The sequence below is a fragment of the Phalaenopsis equestris genome, unplaced genomic scaffold (assembly GCF_001263595.1).
Source record: "Phalaenopsis equestris unplaced genomic scaffold, ASM126359v1 Scaffold000002, whole genome shotgun sequence".
Taxonomy (NCBI): domain Eukaryota; kingdom Viridiplantae; phylum Streptophyta; class Magnoliopsida; order Asparagales; family Orchidaceae; genus Phalaenopsis; species Phalaenopsis equestris.
The window spans coordinates 3,160,491-3,182,353 of record NW_018164444.1 but is presented as its reverse complement, the minus strand read 5'-3'; the positions used below and the strand labels follow the sequence as shown (position 1 = coordinate 3,182,353).

General features: G+C 33.8%; 3 protein-coding genes across 3 annotated transcripts in view; 1 reads left to right on the top strand and 2 right to left on the bottom strand.

Moving 5' to 3' along the window:
* Positions 1 to 90: 90 nt before the first annotated feature.
* On the top strand, positions 91 to 4,928 carry LOC110034111. The gene is made up of 4 exons (XM_020738380.1): positions 91 to 115; positions 1,643 to 1,996; positions 2,140 to 2,159; positions 4,768 to 4,928. The coding sequence occupies exons 1-4, from the start codon at positions 91 to 93 to the stop codon at positions 4,843 to 4,845; spliced, it is 477 nt and encodes a 158-aa protein (XP_020594039.1). The 3' UTR covers positions 4,846 to 4,928.
* Positions 4,929 to 9,211: 4,283 nt separating this feature from the next.
* Positions 9,212 to 19,327, bottom strand: LOC110034018 (hexokinase-2-like). The gene is made up of 9 exons (XM_020738247.1): positions 19,227 to 19,327; positions 18,714 to 18,891; positions 18,441 to 18,623; positions 15,198 to 15,272; positions 14,969 to 15,124; positions 14,145 to 14,243; positions 13,343 to 13,473; positions 11,573 to 11,654; positions 9,212 to 9,828 (listed from the first exon to the last, which is right to left on the bottom strand). The coding sequence occupies exons 1-9, from the start codon at positions 19,325 to 19,327 to the stop codon at positions 9,484 to 9,486; spliced, it is 1,350 nt and encodes a 449-aa protein (XP_020593906.1). The 3' UTR covers positions 9,212 to 9,483.
* Positions 19,328 to 19,768: 441 nt separating this feature from the next.
* LOC110033923 (transcription initiation factor IIB-like) overlaps positions 19,769 to 21,863 on the bottom strand; it is a 4,949-nt gene continuing 2,854 nt past the window's right edge. Inside the window, exons 2-4 of the mRNA XM_020738103.1 lie at positions 20,104 to 20,254; positions 19,831 to 20,013; positions 19,769 to 19,774 (exon numbers count right to left, since the gene is read on the bottom strand). Coding sequence (XP_020593762.1) covers positions 19,769 to 19,774; positions 19,831 to 20,013; positions 20,104 to 20,254 — 340 coding nt within the window. The remainder of the gene's footprint in view (positions 19,775 to 19,830; positions 20,014 to 20,103; positions 20,255 to 21,863) is intronic.

The window sequence follows — 21,863 nt, the reverse complement described above, 5'->3', positions numbered from 1 at the left end:
AGGAAAATTTCACCTGAAAGTCTATTTGTGAGAGATTTAATTATATTTCTCATGTGGTTAACTAGGCTAACTTTATTTGGCATTATAGAAATGCTCTCAGGAACTCATATTCTTGGTTTGTTGTTAGCAATGCTTAGAGTTAAGAACATTCATGTATAACTTCTTTGTTGCTTATGCCATAAGAAAATGAATCATTAATGATTAAACCAACTCTTTTTTTGTCTGTTATTTCTCAAATGCTATATTAAAAGAATGGTCGCCCTAGATGGCTGAGTATCTCCCCAATCCTAACTTACTTCAATTGTTGGAATTCGTTTTTGTTACATAATGGCTTTTATTTTTTTTTATTTTTACTTTGCATGCAATGATTTATTTTATATTGAAAGATAGAAATGGTACAAAGTTTGTTGGCCAAATTCTCAAACTTTCAGGCATTTTTTCATTATTAAAACTTTCATTAGAGCTAAATTATGGAATTGGAAGAGGAACAAAGAGTGAGAACTCGGAAGTTATTTTTGTTATGAGTATTCAAAGCTTGGATGCCAACTTCTCTGTTGCAACATACTTTTCACCTCCGCCCTTCTTTTCTTCATCCTTAGACAGACTGGCTCCTTGTGTTTTTTTAATGAGAACTCACACTCTCTTGAGCTGAAAGGTATAATTTTTTTGGAAGCAACATCCTCGACTTTTTAAGAGTTGTGATTAAAATTTAAGTGAGGAGCAACTTAAAGGCTGATTCGTTAGCTCCTTTCATTTTAATGAAGGGTTGAACGTATATTTCGCATCGCTTATGATATATTTTTTGCTTGGTTCGTGTGCTCATGGCTTCAAACTTCACCTTACATATAATTTTATTTCCAAGCCCTTGTTACAAAATCTTTCGTTGCTGGTGTGTTTAGTTATTTATTTATTTATTTATTTATTTTTGTCACAATTTGGCGTTTTACTTTATGTAATTGATTTCTTTTACTGTTAATGAATATTTGGGATCTATCCCCTTAACTTTCTAAAATTTAAATAATATAATAATAATGAACATATGTTTAGAATTACTATTAGTCATAGGATATAATCATAAATTTTGTAATGCATGAGTTTGATAGTTAAAAAAAAAGTGATAATTACATATAGACCACCCGAAACAATGATATTTACAAGGGTTAATTACATATCGACTACCCTAAACATTGTTATTTACGAATTAAACATCCAGGTGATATTTTTAAACTACCGAACAGATGTATTAATACGTGCCATGATCAAACTATTTAGAATTTGAGAAAAAAAATGGAAAAAAATATGGGATGAGATTTTATCGTGAATATTTGATAAGTGAGAATTTGAAAAAGGAATGAAAGAGAATGGTTGATTTGTAAATAGCAAGTTTTGGATGGTTTGCATGTAATTGACCCATTTACAAATGACCTAAATATGAAATGCAAAAGTTTATTCCTATGTATAAAAGGGTGAAAATAGTGTAATCCACATTTTCAGGGTAATTACCATATAAAAATCAAAGTTCGAGGGTGCATTATGTAAATTCATAAGGATTAAGTGGCATGTATGCAAATTTTCTGAAGCAGAAATGTAAATACATAAAAATTATGTGTGGCATGTGGGCAAACGAAAATCCTAAATCTAGGATTCGTTTCAGACCTAGACTCGCGGCGGCTCGGGGCGGCCGTGGGGTTCGCGGCCGTCGCGGCCGTCGCGGCCGTCGGAACTCCTTCCAAATCGGCACTCGCCTTCTCTTTTTCCTCCAGAAGCTTCGCCAGCGGCAGAGCTTCCTCAGTTTCAAGCGCTGCGATCGGTGTAACGCTAGCCTGGCGGCGGGGTTTCGATTCTTGCCGGATAATCACCGCCGTCCGATCCGATGGCAGTGCCGGGCCGCTGCTGAGGACGTGTAAGAACTGCAAAGCTCAGTTCGATCCCTCGATCAATCATCCCGGCGCGTGCCGATTTCATACCGCGCATTTTGGGGGTAGGGTTCATTTATGCTGATAATTTTATCGTTTGTGCTGTTTTGATCTCATTGATGCTACTAATTTTGCTTACTTTTGTATGTTTTTCTTAATTCTTCGGAGAATTTGTTCAATGTTGTTAGCAATTTGCTTTTAAATTGGTGATAGTTTGATTTAGGGTTTGTTTGGCTGCAACCCGTATTTGCATTTACTAGGATTTAGTAAATACGACAAATCCATATTCATATTGATGGAGATGGCGATGGAGATGACGCTCACAGCATGATGGAAAAATTCTTGAATCTGCTAACTTCTTGTATATTTACATGTCTAGCACCTAAAATTTCATATCTACAGAATTAACCCGCAAATATTTGACAATTTTCACTATACTCTAGCTTTTTTAAACTGAAATACACATTTTCAAGCGTAGGCTTTTATTAGCATTGTCTCATGTATGTAAATATAAAAAACTTTGGTGTTAGACATGTAAATGCATGAGAATTGTGTGATGTGTATGTAAATTTCCCTGAAGTTTATAGGAACATTTACATACACACTAGATTCCCAAGTATTTACATATCTATCACCTATATTTTACTTTTTACATTTATTTCACCCAAACTATTCATGTCACATCTAAAATACCAACATTTAAACTTAAAAGAAATAAAGTACACCTTTTCAAGCATATGTAAGGTGCCATGTATGTACAATTTGAAAATTAGGTTTTAGATCTGTTAATATATAAGAATTGAGCGGCATGTATGTAAAATCTGCCTACTTGATGCCTGACTGTGGGTTCGTTTCAGGCGGCAGTGCGACGCTGCACCACAGTTTTATCTGTCTGGGTAAACTACGTTTTGGTTCAAAAAGCTACCGCTGAAATCTGTGTTTTCTCACCACTCCTAGCTATGTGTGGTGATAGCTTTCTAACTGCGGTCTGACTTTAAAAAATAATAATAATTGTAATAACCACCGCAGTTTTTTGAGCAATTAGATTATTATTTAGCAGTTTCACAGCTATTTTTTAATAAGTTACAACTACCCCAAATAGATCCTGTGATGTATAATTGAAAATTCTATTCTTTAAGGTGATAGTAATAACATTAGTATTGTATGACGTGCTTTTGCTTATAATAAAATAAGATTACTCTTAAATAACTATAGAATGAGAAATCTCATAGAGATGATTGATTTTTCAAACCTCTTAGCTAGAAAATTTAAGTATATTCTGAAGTTGAACAAGACCCTTGACCATCCATATTACATGTTTGGGACATTTACATACATAGCCCACGATTCTTAAGTATTTACATATCTCTCACCCAAATTTTAATATTTACACACATGGCACTCAGTTCTTTAGTATCACATAAAAAATAGCACTATTATCATTTTTTAGAAATCAAACAAATTTTAATATTTACACACATGGCACTCAGTTCTAGCACCATTATCATTTTTAGAAATCAAGTACACCTTTTTATGCATACATTTAAAGCACTATATATATGTAAATAAGTGTGAGGTATGTATATACATAAGAATTGTGTGCTTGGTATGAAATTTTCCCTAAATGTTCTTCTTCTAGCAAGACTTTCTCTTATATTGTACTACTAAATAGATTGTATTTTTCCAGGATTTGCTCTTGTGGTTAAGAGATTTTCTTGAACTTAAGGGTTAATCTTTTCGGAACATATAGTGAAAAAAAGGGCATTTACAAACATACCAAACAATTCCCATGTATTCAAATGTCTTTTAACACCTAAACTTTAATGTTTACATTCATAACACTGAAAGCTTTATCATCACATAAAAAATATTGTTTACTAATTTTTAAAAAGTCAAACGCACATTTTCATGCATAAATTTATAACACCAAACTGTTATAAATGTGAATATCAGACTTTCGTTGTTAAACATGTAAATCCTTAAGAGTTGTGTGGTGCTTATGTTAATTTCCCCAAAATAAAACCAAAATGATACTAGAATTTTATGCAGATTCATTTAATTGATGGTTACATGCCATTGCTGCCTCCATAAGTTGCAATATGGTTTGATTGTGGAGAATTATGACTACCTCTAGTATAAACTCTTTATAAAGAAAAATCAAAGTTAGCCAAAAAAATTTAATAAAAATTTTAAAATGCCTTTAATAAAATAATCAAGAACATAGTCCATTTTCTTTGCAGGTAAAAAAAAATGAAGCTTTACATCACAACAAATTTAAGTTAATGCCCCGTTGTTTTAAGTTGTGTCGAACATATGTAAATGCCCCGTTATTGGAAAATTTAATGCAATTATTTGTCTCACACTTACACTTTTATATTTACATTTATGACATCTTGATATTAAAAATATATGCATGAAAAGATGTGTTTCACCTTTAAGAAATTAGTGATATTGATGTGTTTGATGTGATTTAAGAAATTTGAGTGTTATGTATGTAAATATGAAAGTTTAGATGTTAGATATGTAAATATATAAGAATTGTGTGATATGTATGTAAATGCACACAATTCTTATATATTTACACATCCAACACCTAAACTTTCATATATACATAGATAAAACCTATGCATGAAACAGTGTATTTCACTTTTGAGAGATTGGTGATAGTGATATTTTTAATATGATGGTTTATTAACTCTTTCTCAGGAATGATCTTCAATTCGGCTACCCAAATCGGTTAACTGAAACCAATACATCTGGGTTCAACAAGACTTATTCGTCTGATTATGCTGAAGCGGGATTGTCGATCAGTCTTTGACGGTAATGAACAGTAATATGAATTGTTTATTAGCTCTTTCTCTGTTGTGGTTCTGAAGATCCTTTTGATCCTGGATGCACTGCAGCTCCTCATTCTTCTTATGATGAATAGTACGCTATGTCCTTCCCTGAAGAGATATATTTTACGTTTTGTATGTATACATTGCTCCTTTTTTTCTCTTCTATATATCATTGTTCTATGATTCTAATTATCTTAGAATTTTTTTTTTAATATTTATATGCAGATTATTATGCAACTATTTTGCTTATAATGCCTTGTAGATCTTGTTTAAATCGACTTGAGTTTTGATCTAGCCGTTTGGCAAATGATTGAGTTTTAATCAATTTCGTTGGCTGCCAACTATTGATCGTTGGATGAGGAGCTCCTGTCAACAGAATAAGACCATGTTATCAGGCAGATCACCGTAATATGATAGATAATTCATTACTTGACGAGGAAATCCTCTAGGAAGCTTTGTAGATTATATTATGGTCAGTTCTCGGCTCCTAATTAGGAATCTCAAGGGCCTCCGTGAAATGACTGGTAATGATGAGTTCTTCCTTTAAGTCGGGTTGTGGTGAGAGGCAGGGTAATGTCTTTGCTCGACTCGATTGGTCTTGATCCTTAGTTCTGATGGCCTGCATTTGGTCGATTTATGGCCCCAATTCAGGATGGTTGCTTTTAATCAAGTGGGCCATTTGGTCTTTTGCCCGTGGGCCTTTTGTTCTTTTGCCAATGGGTCCTCCTTAGATATACTTTTGTGTCTCTTTGTCCGTTGGATCTCCCTTAAAATTTGTGCAAATGTGTTTCTGATGTACAAATTCAAAATTAAAAATTTTTTTATTTGGATCGATATCTACAATTTTTAAAATAAACTTTGCAGATTTTTCTATATAGATAATAGCTTTGATTGATGATTACAAATATTCTACTAAATTAATAGATTTTACAAGAACTAGCTCGAAATTACCACCTTTGAATCGACCCCATGTTTTTCAGAAAAAGCGGCAAATCAACTGTTTTTCAAACGTATAAATCAAACAGCTAAACCGTTTATCCAAAATAGGGGCAGAATGATCATTCATCCAGAATCAACTATTTTCAAAACACACAAACCAAACAACCAGACAACTTATCAGGATAAGCTGTTAATCAGCAGATTATCAGGATAAGCTGTTGATTCCCATATTATCAGGATAAACTGCTTATCTAGATAAGTTGTATAAGTTGCAGTTGCCCCAAACATATCCTAAATTTTCAACCCCGAACTTAGCCCGATTGGTTCGAACATGACTTGATATCACCTTATCAAGAAGGGAGGAAAATAGGTTCGAGTTAGCTTGTAATTGTTTCTTGAGCCCCATGGGAGTGCTTGGATTACTGGCGTTGAAGTTAATTGAGGTCATATATAGAATAGAGTAAAAGTATATTTGAAATTTTACAATGTGTTAATAAAATTGAAATTTGATCTAGTGGTTCGGTGAATGGTCGAGTATTAATCAATTCAAAATTGAAAAAAAAAATGAATTTTTTCGATTTGATATCTACAATTTTATAAATAATTTTGATTTATAAAATTGTAGATATCAAATCGAAAAAATTTATTTATTTTTCAATTTTGAATTGATTAATAGTTTTGATTGATGATTACAAATATTCTACTAAATGTTGTATGGGTGTGGGTTATAATACTTCAAAATATTTGGATTAAAATGAAACAGTATTGTGCTTGAAGGTCTAACACATTGGTTGGAAACGACCTTAAAATCAGAGAGTATTAAGTTGATGATATGATAGACTAAAACAGTTTGTTGATTTATTTTAATTACTACCCTCATACTAAATCATTAAACTATATTAATGATTGAAGGCCTAAGTTAGAATGTTAGAGGGTTTGCTGGGAAGCATTTAAGAAATAGAATTAAAATTTATGTTGAACTTAAACTATCCCTTTATAAGAGATTTTCTTTTACTTTATTGAAGTTGTTAAGACTAACAGCTAGTTTGTAATTTTCATCAATTAATGCTCGACTCAATTTTATGTTGCGAACCATTGCGAAGGTGATTGTTTAAGTCCATACAATGTCTTTTTGAGTAGTCACATATGATTATAAAATCAAGGGTCGGTATAACTTGAGGGTTGTTTCATATACACACTTTCAAGCAATGCCATGTAGAAATGTATTTGAAAATGCCATGTAGAAATGCAATTGAAACGTCAAATTGCATCATGAACCAATTTTTATTGAAAGTGGCGGTGAAGAACACTCGAAGAGCGGCCATCTTGGCCTAAAGGCTAAATGTCTTGTAGTAATTCACTCCATGCTGTTGATTATACTCCAGTACAGTGAGTCGAACTTTATATCGTGCCACAGTCCCATATAAATTGTAGTTGGTACAATAAGTCCAACGACACCCAATAATCGGTTTATCAGTCGGCGGTCGAACCAGTACCGAAGTAACTTGGGCCTAAATGGCGAAGAATTCATCATTCATGGCCGATCTCCAATGAGCACACTTGGCTGCCTGTGTGCAGCAAGTAGGATTTGAAGAATATTTCAGCTGATGTATAAGGTTGAGTGTGTGGACCGGCTTGAGCTTCCCGGTTTTACTTCAGGTAACCATAGGATAGGTAGTGGAGCAGTTGCCATAGTAGGCGGCAATGTAGTGGGGTAAGAGGTTTTGGTGGATGCAAATGGTGTATTTTGTACCGGGAGCTCTCGGTTGATGTTAGATGAGGTTGGATGTATTTATGATGCAAATGGAGGTACAAGAAGGGATTGGAGATTGAAGAGGGTTGTGGTGGGAATGTATCCGAAGGAGTTGAAGAGTTGCAGGGGAAGACATGTTCCTCAAATACATGTTGAGATATGAAAAGTTTGTCGGAGCTGGGTTCATAGCATTTGATGGAAAATGAGATCTAATGGAGGATACCGTTGGTTTTGAGAAAGTTATGAAGAAGAGTCCTCTTATATTCACCATCGCCATCGGATCAAAGTATGTGAATATAGGTTTTAAAATGTGTATGAATCATTTTAATGAATGGAATACCTTTTTGAGCGGTTTCAGCTTTGCTAACCATGAGAAACACCAAACAAAAATACGAGAAATCATCAATAAAGATCAAATAGTATTTACAACCTTGAGTAGATTAAATTAGGTATAATGTGTTTAATGCAAAGGAGCATATGTATGTAAAGAAGGAAAAAGAAAGGGTTGTTTATGATTTTTGTTGCAACGACAACTATTACATGTAATGCTGTGTTTGTTATGCTTAAAGGTGGTTGAGTCTTCTATAGAGATGAAGAATGTCTTGGTGAGGATGTCCAAGGCGTTTATGCCAAAGAGTCGGCTGTTGTGTGGAAGTAGTGAGAGTGGGAGTGGAAGTCTTGAAGGAGCAATCAAGTACATGTCATCAAAGTTGTTGCCCTGGAGTAAAGTTTGCTTCGTCTTGGAATCAAAGATGATAAAGCTAGCCGGATAAAAGGGGATAGCAACATTCTTATCATTAATCAACTTATGAATGGATGAGGTATTGTAAGAAAGAGATGGCACATGCCATACTTGTGGTAAGAGGAGCTTATGATAGGTCGAAAGGATATCATTACTTGTATATGCAACTGGCACAGACTGACCATTGCCAACCATTACCTGGTCTATTCCGATTGTCAGTGTAGCGTGATTGATGTAGTTTGTAATGTAAGTTTGGAAGAAGTGTGATCGAGATTGGATATATGAAAACATGTGAAAGCCAAGTGTCTGAATTTATTGGCAAATTTGGTAAACCACTAGAATTTGGGATTGAGTTCGACCACCCTTAGATCGGGGGTTATATTGGGCTCTGTCACAACCTCGATCAGTGTTAGTATGCTAATCTCGAGCAGTCGATAGAGCTAGCTGGGGGTTGGAGGGCAATTCAAGTTTATGGTTTCACTTACTATGTTGATCTCTTCACTGCCGAGAAGGGAATAAAAAGCATCTAGATCTGGGAATGCAGTTAGTTGACTGTGAATAACCGTTTTGAATCCTTAGTCAGGGAATAAAAAGCATCTAGATCTGGGAATGCAGTTGACTGTGAACAACCGTCTTGAATCCTTAGTGTTTTGAATCCTTAGTCGGCTACTGGAAGTCCGTTAAGCCAGCAGAGAATGGCATCTTGTTTGTCGGTAGTTGTGATGTTGTCAGCCAATGCTTTGACTCTCAACAGGCATTGTTTCATGGATTGGTTGTTCATCGAGTTGATGGAGCTCATTCTTGAGTTGAATGAGTCTCAATCAATTGGTGGGTTAAAATTTTTTGGCAATGGTGTGACAAATTTTTGAGGTGGTGGATAGGTGATGAACATAGGAAAGAATTGTTGTCGAGATGATGATAGGGGGAAAAAAAAAACCATGAAACAAAAAGGGTCAGGTCATTCTAATAAACTTGTCATCATGATAGACCCTCAAATTCTTAAAATTGCTCTTGGAGATGCGTGTAACACATAAAAAATCAATCAAAATTTATATTACACGCTCATCTCAAATCAAATTCAGTAATTTCATGATCCAAAAACCAAAACCAAACTTTCTCCTCAAGAAAAAAAAAAAAAAAAAAACTGGATTAGAACATCCAGACCAAAGTTTGGTTAAGATGAATCTCAAAATAATTGAGCTTAGTTTATAGTTTCACATCCAACGGATCTGAAACTCATCATAACAACAAACTCAATCAAGATATTCCGATCCAAAGTTTTTTTCTCAAAGAAAACTAAGAGGAGGCCTCCAGCTCGGAATACTGGGAGTTCGAAGCAGCAATTAGAGCAGCCCCAATGCCCGAGCCATCATTGGCAAGCTTAATAAGCACAGAGGAAGAAACCTCTTCTCCAAGAATCTCTGTGAGTGAGCCCTCCAAGCTCTGTCTGAAGAAGGTGTAGTGCTCAAACAGGCCACCATCCAAAGCAATCACAGTTCTCCGGTTTTTCTCTGCAGTATCTCTTCCCTGCTTCTTAAGAATGCCGACTATGCCGGCGGCAGATAGCCGAGCTCCCCGTTTTGTGATGATGTCACAGAGATTGACCACCATTTTTCTCGTCTTGAAGGAGGTGTTTACGATCTGAAAAATTGGAGCCAAGTGTAGATAACAGTAACTAAAGCCAGCTTTCATATTTGAGAAATTTACATATGTAGCACACAATCCTTATGTATTTACATGCAAAGCACTTTCGTATTTTGAAACTATGCATGAAAAGTTGTATTTCACTTTTAAGGAGTGATAATATTATTATTTTTTATGTGATGTTAAAAATTTGAGTAATGTGTGTAAATATGAATGTTTAGACGTGAGATACATACATATGTAAGAATTTTGTGTTATGTATGTAAATGTTACAAACTTACCACCAAATTCTTAGAATATTTCATATCTAACATCCAAAAATTTAATATTACATTCATACCACATACTTCTCAAGTCAGTCTGCCGTCTAAACTAATTGGGAAAGCAATGGTTGGCTTGCAGCTTACTAAGACCTCCAAAACTCCCTTCTTTCTCCTCCTTTGGCCCCACCCCAAAGAAGACAATGATAGGTGTGAAACTTACAAAGACGTCCGAAACTCCCTTCTTTCTCCTCCTTTCTCCTCCTTCAGCCACCCTCCTGGGAAGGCAGCGAATACCTCCAATACTCTCATCACTCCCCCTACGGCCCAAGCTCCTCTCACTTTAGAGAGCTTTGCCATTCGCCATTGATGGAAATATAGCGGGGTGATAGGATTGAGGAATTGAGAAGAAATAGATGGAATGCTTGTAACATTAAAGTTTTGGGTGTCTATCTATTTAATATCTGACACCTAAAACTTTAATGTTACAAGCATTCCATCTATTTCTTCTCAATTCCTCAATCCTATCACTCTGCTATATTTTCCATCAATGGCGATGTATCTCACGTCTAAACATTCATATTTACACACATTACTCAATTTTTTAACATCACATCAAAAATAACAATATTATCACTCCTTAAAAGTGAAATACACCTTTTAATGCATAGTTTCAAAATACTATATACATATATATATATATATATATATACACATCTCAAAATTAGATTGAAAGGTTTACCTACATGCCATTTTTACCTACATGCCACTTAATTCCTATGTATTTATATATCTAACCCCTAAACTTCAATTTTTCCGTGAAAGAAGGGAGTTTTGGAGGTCTTAGTACGCTGCAATCCTGCCATTGCTTTCCCAATTAGTTTAGACGGCAGGCTGTAATGATTGAGGACTTGAGAAGTATGTGCTATAAATGTAATATTAAATTTTTGGATGTTAGATATGAAATATTCTAAGAATTTGGTGGTAAGTTTGTAACATTTACATACATAACACAAAATTCTTACATATGTATGTATCTCACGTCTAAACATTCATATTTACACACATTACTCAATTTTTTAACATCACATCAAAAATAACAATATTATCACTCCTTAAAAGTGAAATACACCTTTTAATGCATAGTTTCAAAATACTATATACATATATATATATATAAACACATCTCAAAATTAGATTGAAAGGTTTACCTACATGCCATTTAATTCCTATGTATTTATATATCTAACCCCTAAACTTCAATTTTTCCGTGTCTTACCTGTGCATGAAAATGTGTATTTCAGCTTTTAAAAGTTAAAACAATAGTATTTTTTATGTGATAGGAAAGATCTGTGTGGTATAAATGTAAAAGAAAAGTTTAAGAGTCGCTACGTAAATACATAGAAATTGGGGGGCATGTAAGAAAATGCCCTCATTTATACTTAGAAGTATTGAGACAGGGTATTATGAGAGTATTGTACCTCCAATACATCCTTTAACTTTTTGGCTACTTCCCTGAGATCTGATGATGTATCGTGATGCATGGCAGACATGTGTGGGGTCCTGAAAGAAGACATTCACAAATTTATTCTACATTTCCAGTGCGGGTCATAAGCATAAAATATAAGTTTTAATTGCTGATTAGCCAACGCAGGTAAGATTAATTAATAAGTAGAATGTTAGCTGACTCAACTAAGAATATGCAAATATGCCATCCTAAACAATTGAGCGTGGACGACAATACATCTAAAATAAGGAAGATTTACTTAAGCTATTAGTATATGATTTGATAGAACTTCATTAGTTCCACCACACCTTAAGGAGTTGTTTGGTAATGATTTTAGCAGATTTAGTAAATCATGTAAAGCCGAATTTATTAAATCCTGCTAACACCATGATTTAGTAAATATAGAATTTAAGAGAACTGACAAAAAAATTAAGAATTAAATTTACTGTCTCACAAGATTTAATTTAAATCCAACTTAAATCCATTACCAGAGAGCCCCTAAATTCCACTATTTTCTGGCACGATTTTGGAATTGTGTTCTTCCCTAATTTATAAATCTAAAAATTTATAAAGAGATAGAAAACATCTCATAATTTAAAATTATGGATGAGAAATTCTTTGATTATAAACTTTAGGGGTTTATAGCGTATCAACCACTCAAAACTTTAAATATAATGGATTGACCCCCCAACAAGCTTAAAATTATACATTTCAACTATCAAAAACCACCCAAATCTTTAAATATAACAGATTCACCGCCCCTGTTTCAAAAGGAAATAAAATTTTGAGTGCTCGAAATGTAAATTTTAAATTTAAATGACGAACACATTATATTTAAAGTTTTGGGTGGTTGTTTTAAATCTCAAAGACAACAAGAAAATGAAGCATACCGCAGTATAAATGGAACGCTGAGTTTTGGAGGGACAATGTCCCCAAAGAAAGAAGCCTCTACCGCCAACTTCAAGAGAACTCTTCTCAGAATCTCTCCCAAATACATTCCCGAAATCAACTTCTCAAATATCTGAAAATTTACTATTAGTTCATAAATTTATAATATCAGGACTCATGATTCAACAGTGAAATGTCACATAGTAATATTGCACGAGTGTTGAAAGTGAAAAATTACACAAAAAAACCTCCATATGACACTGATGATTTAGGAATAACCATATTCAGCGGAGATAGCAGCTTATGTTATAAAAAGAGAAAATAATCTTATTTTAGTCGATGAGTCTATAAAAGTGTCAATTTAGGGTTTGTTTGGGGCCGTTGCAGCTTATTGAATAATCTGCTGATAAGCTAGGTGCGTTGACTATTACAATTTTTTATTTTTTTGGAAAAGTCATGCCGCAACCAGAAAGTTGCCACCGCACCTAGATAGGTGCGGTGCAAAAACGTTGTTTTCAGCGTTTTGAAAAAGCATAAGCTGCCAAAACGCAGTTTGCCCAAACATGCCAGGTGCGTTTTCAAAACGTCATCGCACCAAATAAGCTGCCCCAAACGGACCCTTAGCCTCCATACTCTTTTCATGGGGGCCAAAACGATCGTCCTCCATAGAGACTATTTCAGCCTATTTTAAAAGAATTTGGGGATTAATTTGACATTTTTATAGATTATGGGACTAAAATTGACAGACGTAAATAGCCCAGGGATGACGAACACATTATATTTAAAGTTTTGGGTGGTTGGCGTGTAAAAGCCCCAAAATTTTAAATCTCAAAGACAACAAGAAAATGAAGCATACCGCAGTATAAATGGAACGCTGAGTTTTGGAGGGACAATGTCCCCAAAGAAAGAAGCCTCTACCGCCAACTTCAAGAGAACTCTTCTCAGAATCTCTCCCAAATACATTCCCGAAATCAACTTCTCAAATATCTGAAAATTTACTATTAGTTCATAAATTTATAATATCAGGACTCATGATTCAACAGTGAAATGTCACATAGTAATATTGCACGAGTGTTGAAAGTGAAAAATTACACAAAAAAACCTCCATATGACACTGATGATTTAGGAATAACCATATTCAGCGGAGATAGCAGCTTATGTTATAAAAAGAGAAAATAATCTTATTTTAGTCGATGAGTGTCAATTTAGGGGTTGTTTGGGGCAGCTGCAGCCTATTGAACAGTCTGCTGATAAGCTAGGTGCGATGACTGTGACAACTTTTTTATTTTTTTGGAAAAGTCATGCCGCAACCAGAAAGTTGCCACCATCTAAGTGCGGTGCCGGTGCGGTCTGAAAATATTATTTTCAGCGTTTTGAAAAAGCATAAGCTGCCAAAACACAGTTTGCCCAAACAGGTCAGACTCGTTTTCAAAACGCCACCGCACCAAATAAGCTGCCCCAAACGGACCATTAGTCTCCATACTCTTTTCATGGGGGCTAAAATGATCGTCATCCATAGAGACTATTTCAGCCTATTTTAAAAGAACTTGGGGATATAGATTATGGGACTAAAATTGACAGACGCCCATGGGCTACTTTAACACTTTTCTTGTAATAAAAATGTACCTATAGCTCAGAGGTACTTAAGAGAAGCATACCTGTTCACCAGGGTTCAAACTTTGAGCATCTAATGACCAATCATATTCCGTCATGGGAAGGTGAGATGACTCAAAATTTCCCCATTCCATGTTGATGACCTATGTGATAATACATTATTAATCACAACCATTAAATATTTAAACACATATGAGATCTAAATAATTAAAGAAAGATTTACATACATACCACTCAATTCTTATGTGTTTACATATCTAACATCTGAACTTCAATTTTTATATATATGTCACCTTACATATGCATGAAAAATTTTATTTGACATTTTAAAAGTTAAAGTAGTAATATTTTTTATGTGATATGAAAGATTTGGGTGGTATAAATGTAAAAAGGTAAAAGTTTAGTTGTTAGATATGTAAAAACATAGTACATGGATTGTATTTATGTAATGCCCCATAATTAAAAAAACCACTTCATTAATCAGCATCATAGGATTACAAATTTGTTAATTTATAATACTACTTAATACACTTATATAATACTCAAGTTGTTTCTAACATTCTGAGGTACTTATAAACTCAATTTTAGTAGCAGGAACAGCATTATAAAATGGGAGCATTTACATACAACCACCCAATTCCTATGTATTTACCACATATCTAACACCAAAATTTTACCTTTTGCATTTCTACCTCCCACATCTTTCACATTACATAAAAGTGCCACTATTTTAGCTTTTAAAAAGTGAAATATACCTTTTCATGCATAAGTAAGGTGCCATCTATTTAAAAATTGAAGTTTAGGCGTTAGATATGTAAATATATAGAAATTGAGTGGTATGTATGTAAATCATCCTATTAAATCTTACCATCTCTCCTGATTTTGGTAGTAGGCCATTCCACTTTGGAATGGCATGTGCTTGCTCTACATAGGCTGCATTTGTTCCAGTACCCAATATAACAGCTGCAACTACATCCTTATCATAAAACCTTCCCCCAGCTAATGTCCCGACAGTATCATTGACCTGAATTAAGATATTTCTCAGAAAATTGCACAATAAACAAAAATTTCTAGAATGATAAGAATAAAAAGCTCACGAGTGCTGTGACGCGCAAATCAAGACCTTGCCTCTCGATGGCTCTTGTCAACTCCGCCACGACATCTTCCCCAACCTAGTTTCCATGCACGAAATGAAATTTAGGAAAGCCATTGTTAAAATTTAGACTACTAAGAAAACTTTACTTTATTTCCCCATCACATTCCAAATGAAGATTTAACGAAAAAAAAAAGAAGAAAAATGTCAAAATGGCCCATGACTCTTTACAGGGTGACATTTTAGTCTCAGAATTTATAAAAGTGTAAATTTAGTTCCCCCTCTTTTAATAAAATAATTCCCAATGAGATTATTTTATTATCCAGTAAAACAGTCTATAGATTAATTTAGCACTTCTATAAACTATGAGATAAATTGTCCCATCTAAATAATCTGAGGACTATTTTAACACTTTACTCGCAAAAAAATGTATAGTTGCGAAATGTGGTACTGCCAAATGCTATAAACTATGCTAGTTCTACTTAGTGAAATAAAACGAGTAAGAAACATATGTAATTGATGACAACGAGAAAAGTGACAAAATAGTCCCTTGATATTTTACAGGGGTTATATTAGTCCCAAAGTCTATAAAAGTGTCAATTTAGTCCCGTGACTCTTTTAATAATAGTTGAAATAGTCTCCATGGACGATTATTTCAGACGCAGTTTAAAAAAATATAGGACATTAAAAATACCACCATTTTAACTTTTAAAAAGTGAAATAGCCTACACTTTACTTTTATATCATCCAAATCTTTCATATCACAAAAAAAAAATACCAATATTTTAACTTCTAAAAGGTGAAATAGACATTTTCATGTTATAATTAAGGTGGTACGTCCGTAAAAATTGAACTTTAGGTGTTAGACATGTAAATGCATATGAATTGTGTGGTATGTATGTAAATCTTCCTTTCAAAAAATCATGGTGAGGAGGCATAAACAGCTAGAAAACCCACCTACTTGGGAGGAGTTGATGAAGGTGTTTAGATCACGCCAGAACGTATTAGATGCAGATGAGGCTTAAGCGATTTGTTCTCAAGACCTCATGGTAAAAAAATGAGTCTAATTTCAAGGCAGCGGCCTAGTATCTACCTCAGATGGTTCTGGATGAGGAGCAAAGACGCTTTCATTAAAAAAAATCTAAGATAATACATTAAAAATAGGGGTATTTACATACATGCCACACAACTCTCATATATTTACATATTCTAAGACCTAAACTTTAATATTTAAATTTATAGCACACAAATCTTTAACATCACATCAAACTATCACTTTTAAAAACTTTTTTAAAAGTCAAACACACATTTTTATGCATAGGTTTACAGCACTAAAGTGTTATAAATGTAAATATTAAACTTGAGGTGTTACATATGTAGAATTGTGTTGTACTTATGTAAATTTCCCTAAAAAATTACTAGCAAATCTCCGCTTTACAGACAATGGAACCCTGACGCCGCGGACCATTGAAAGAAGATGAGGTAATAATGATGTCAATGGCAAGAATCACAAATGCGAACAAAAGAGTCAAGCAAATGAGAAAGAAAGTCTCCAAAGAACCATAATGGATCATGCCAAAAGAGTGAAAAATGGTGGAGAGGCGAAGGTGGGAAACGAGGACCTTCAAACATTTAAGGATAGGGTTGTGCAAGCTGAAGGCAGTATCACAGACTTCTTATGCTCTGGCCCTATTGACTTTCTCGATAATGAGCTAGTTGTAGAGAAAAATGCATGCTCTTCAAGGTGAGTTGGCAATCATGAACAGCACGATGAACATATGTAGAGAAAATTGACACCAAAAAGAATGAAGTTATAACAATCAATGGTAAGATGAATGGCCGTTTGAATAAGTTGCATGATTTGAAGCGGTAGACTGTAAAGCAAATGCGCAAGCTAGAATATAAGCTGGAATATAAAGAGTGAAAACTATAACCAATAATTTTCAAGTAGGTGGAATGGGGCTTACTCTTGTCGGAGAGAGACAAAATGCCCATGGAACGAAGATAAATGAATAAATCCCATTATTAATGGTCGAGCTTACTCTACAAGGGCTTACAATTTTGTCTATGTCAGGACAACCACTAAACGCCCTAAGCATTCTAGAAAAATCACCTAAATTCATATAAATCATGAAGTTAGTCAGATAGGATAAGAAGTATACTTCCCTGGGGCACAGTATGCTGAATGCAATATTTGTCCTCAATCTGGGCTCTATTGGCATGACTCCGGTTACGAAATTATTTCAAATCCGGCCATTAAACATGTAAGAATATAATTTTTATATGTGAAGATCTTTGTATTTTTTATTCTATAAATTTTAGGTTTAAATATTTTCAATTATTAAAATTTTATAGAAAAAGACTTTACCATAGAAGCTTACTCGTCAATGTAAGCTCAGACAAACAACAATTATACGAAACCAAGAAGTCAGCACGCCTGTGCAGATAAATAAATGATTTAAAAGATTTATGTCATGATTTTTCGACCAAAATTTTATGTTGGTTATCGACTACCAGATGCAATCCTCCACATGTGCAAATAAAAAAACACATCAAAAAATTAAAAAATAAGAACATGTCGGGTGTCATTGGATCAATAACGTATCTTAGAAAGACAAAAAGGCAAAGAGGCTCCTTGTGTGACCTGGATATCTCCATGTCAAAGCATTCATGGATGTAAAGGTAACAACGATGCAAGAATCCATGTGGCTTATGAGATTGCTTGGAGACAAACCAAGGCACCATTTATATTGTTATTATTTGCTTGTGATAATCAATGTGCAGTTCAATGGCATGGAATCGATGTTCAATGTATAAACAAAACACATCAAGGTGTTTCTTCACTTAATCATTGAAATGATTTTAGTTGAACTAATTCTTATTTGGGTTTTTTCGGAAGACAAACTTGCAAAAATATTTACAAAAGCTTCAGTGACAAATATTTTAATATTATAAAATACTCCCGGATTTATTTTAGCCCATATTAAAAGAGACTGGGACTAATTTGAAACTTTTATAGACTCTGAACTAAAATGTCTCAATGTAAATAGTCAAAAACTATTTTGACACTTTACTTGAAAGAATTAATGAGAATAATTTTGCTTTACTCCAAACTCCTCCCAAAACGATTTCAACAAATATAGCAAATCTCTTTCCAAAGTGATCATAAACGCCTGAACATAATAATCAACACTATATTTTCAAGAGAAAAAAGAGCATTAATAAAAATAAAATCAAAAGGCAATACCGTTTCCTCAATGGAGAAACCTTTTGTCCATTTTATAAGCGTGCCTGAAGAAAGTGAAGTCTGCCTCACTGGAAAAGAGAAAGTAAACCCAAGTTCTCTCTGCCTGCCTTCAGGAAATTTAAATTCCTCACTTTCAGAAGCAATAAAGTTTGCTACCCCTACAGCAATGAAATCAAACAGTTCCTAAAGCAAAAAAATAAATAACACAAATTAGAAAAGAAAACATAATTCTAATATAATTAAAAGAGCTCAATGCATCAAATTTTCACATACATGGGAGCTTCCGACCATCAAATGCGGTGGAATAGAGACCTCTTCAGCCTCTTGTTTCAAAACGCCGAGTTCCCTTCCTCCCAGTTGTACACGTAATACACGGAAATTAGTTCCTCCAAGGTCCAATGCGTAAAACAATCCTTTCTCTTTATATGTGAAGATCTTTGTATTTTTTATTCTATAAATTTTAGGTTTAAATATTTTCAATTATTAAAATTTTATAGAAAAAGACTTTACCATAGAAGCTTACTCGTCAATGTAAGCTCAGACAAACAACAATTATACGAAACTAAGAAGTCAGCACGCCTGTGCAGATAAATAAATGCTTTAAAAGATTTATGTCATGATTTTTTGACCAAAATTTTACGCTGGTTATCGACTACCAGATGCAATCCTCCACATGTGCAAATAAAAAAACACATCAAAAAATTAAAAAATAAGAACATGTCGGGTGTCATTGGATCAATAACGTATCTTAGAAAGACAAAAAGGCAAAGAGGCTCCTTGTGTGACCTGGATATCTCCATGTCAAAGCATTCATGGATGTAAAGGTAACAACGATGCAAGAATCCATGTGGCTTATGAGATTGCTTGGAGACAAACCAAGGCACCATTTATATTGTTATTATTTGCTTGTGATAATCAATGTGCAGTTCAATGGCATGGAATCGATGTTCAATGTATAAACAAAACACATCAAGGTGTTTCTTCACTTAATCATTGAAATGATTTTAGTTGAACTAATTCTTATTTGGGTTTTTTCGGAAGACAAACTTGCAAAAATATTTACAAAAGCTTCAGTGACAAATATTTTAATATTATAAAATACTCCCGGATTTATTTTAGCCCATATTAAAAGAGACTGGGACTAATTTGAAACTTTTATAGACTCTGAACTAAAATGTCTCAATGTAAATAGTCAAAAACTATTTTGACACTTTACTTGAAAGAATTAATAAGAATAATTTTGCTTTACTCCAAACTCCTCCCAAAACGATTTCAACAAATATAGCAAATCTCTTTCCAAAGTGATCATAAACGCCTGAACATAATAATCAACACTGTATTTTCAACAAAAAAAAAGAGCATTAATAAAAATAAAATCAAAAGGCAGTACCGTTTCCTCAATGGAGAAACCTTTTGTCCATTTTATAAGCGTGCCTGAAGAAAGTGAAGTCTGCCTCACTGGAAAAGAGAAAGTAAACCCAAGTTCTCTCTGCCTGCCTTCAGGAAATTTAAATTCCTCACTTTCAGAAGCAATAAAGTTTGCTACCCCTACAGCAATGAAATCAAACAGTTCCTAAAGCAAAAAAATAAATAACACAAATTAGAAAAGAAAACATAATTCTAATATAATTAAAAGAGCTCAATGCATCAAATTTTCACATACATGGGAGCTTCCGACCATCAAATGCGGTGGAATAGAGACCTCTTCAGCCTCTTGTTTCAAAACGCCGAGTTCCCTTCCTCCCAGTTGTACACGTAATACACGGAAATTAGTTCCTCCAAGGTCCAATGCGTAAAACAATCCTTTCTCATGACTATAACAGAATTAATTATCATTAATTATCTTTCGCTTGCTGCCTCTTCAAGAAAATGATTTCAAAAGCAAATGATTTCCAAAGCTAAATTTGTAAAAAACAAAATCATAGCCTTAAACACTTCACTGCTCCTTTTCATATTGGTAAGAAGAGCCTCGAGATAAAAAAAGATAAGGGAAATTTACATACATAACTCACAATTCTTATATTTTACATATCTCATATTTAAACCTTCAAATTTCCACACATAGCACTTTGGTGTTTTAAACCTATGCATGAAGGGGTATATTTCACTTTTAAAAAGTGGTAGAAGGGGTATATTTCACTTTTAAAAAGTGGAAGTAGTGTATTTTTGGTGCGATGTTAAATATATGAGTGCTATGTATGTAAATATAAAAGTTTAGGTGTGAGATATTAAATACATAAGAATTGTGTGCTTTGTATTTAAATCTCCCAAAAGATAAACCAATCTTTATTTCTTTTACATGAAAGTTATAAGAACCTTAAAAAGGTTTCCACATTTTTTATACTAAACGTAAATCAATAAAAGCCAAAATGCTTAATTTTACATATTAATGCGTTCTTCGATTATTTGAGGAAGAGAAGCACCTAGTAATTATTTACATATAAATTGAACATGATCAACTGAGAAACGCCGTGTGGATTTTGCCTTCTTAGGTTTTCCACATAAACACTATGTGTATTTTGCCTTCTTAGGTTTTCCACATAAACACTATGTCTGTGTGAGATCAAAAAACCTAAGGTAACAGAGTTAATTTCCACTTTATTGGCTCAATTTTCCACACAAAACATTGATAAATTATCAATGCAAACTCTCTAGCTTCATTAACATCTATGTGATGCTTCACATCCTACAGCTAGGAAGCACATACCATCTTCTTTGTTAAGTAAGTTTAGGGGCATGTACATACATACCACACAAATCTTATGCATTTACATATCTAACACCTAAACATTCAAATTTACATGTATACCACCCAATTCTTTGATATCAATAAAAAATACCACCATCACTACCTTTTAAAAAGTGAAGCACACCTTTTCATGCAATAGATTTATGACACCAAGCGTTACAAGTATAAATATCAAACTTTTGATGTTGGATATGTAAATACATAAGAATTGTGTGGCATGTATGTAAATTTCCTTAAAGTTTATGCTAAATGAGAATAAGTTACAAATGACAATGATAGATAGCTCTGCATTTGCTAGAGAAATTTATAGCATGTGGAGATCTAACTTTTTTATCGCATGATGTTATTTAAAAATTGCACTTCAACAAGCTCATTCATGTACAAAACTTAACAAAATAAATGTATTATGGTAGAAAAAAAAACTATATTTAAAAAACATTTTCAAAAAATGAAAGTTAAGGTCCAAAGTTGTAAGTTCAAGTTTAAGGACCCAGATTAAAAATAGAAGTAATAAGAAGTGAGACTAATGGGTCTGAAATCCTCCCATTTTCAAGAAGTTTTATCCTTGGGAACCAGTGTAGTGGAAGAAGAGGAGAAGTATTTGGGGAGGTCAGCCCCCCCAGAAAAAACTTTGAACTATGGCAATAATTTCACCCTTCACTATATGCCAGGCC

Bases quoted from the DNA above. Each gene is read 5' to 3' on its own strand.
- LOC110034111 (XM_020738380.1), top strand. From the start codon at position 91: ATGCTCTCAGGAACTCATATTCTTG. The intron at 1,997-2,139 runs GCTGATAATTTT...AGTTTGATTTAG, and splicing joins TGGGGGTAGGGTTCATTTAT to GGTTTGTTTGGCTGCAACCC. The intron at 2,160-4,767 runs GTATTTGCATTT...ATTGTTTATTAG, and splicing joins GGTTTGTTTGGCTGCAACCC to CTCTTTCTCTGTTGTGGTTC.
- LOC110034018 (XM_020738247.1), bottom strand. From the start codon at position 19,327: ATGGTGCCTTGGTTTGTCTCCAAGCAATCTCATAAGCCACATGGATTC. The intron at 18,624-18,713 runs GTATGTGAAAAT...TTTTTGCTTTAG, and splicing joins TGATGGTCGGAAGCTCCCAT to GAACTGTTTGATTTCATTGC. The intron at 11,655-13,342 runs GTATGCTTCATT...GTCTTCTTTCAG, and splicing joins AGCGTTCCATTTATACTGCG to GACCCCACACATGTCTGCCA.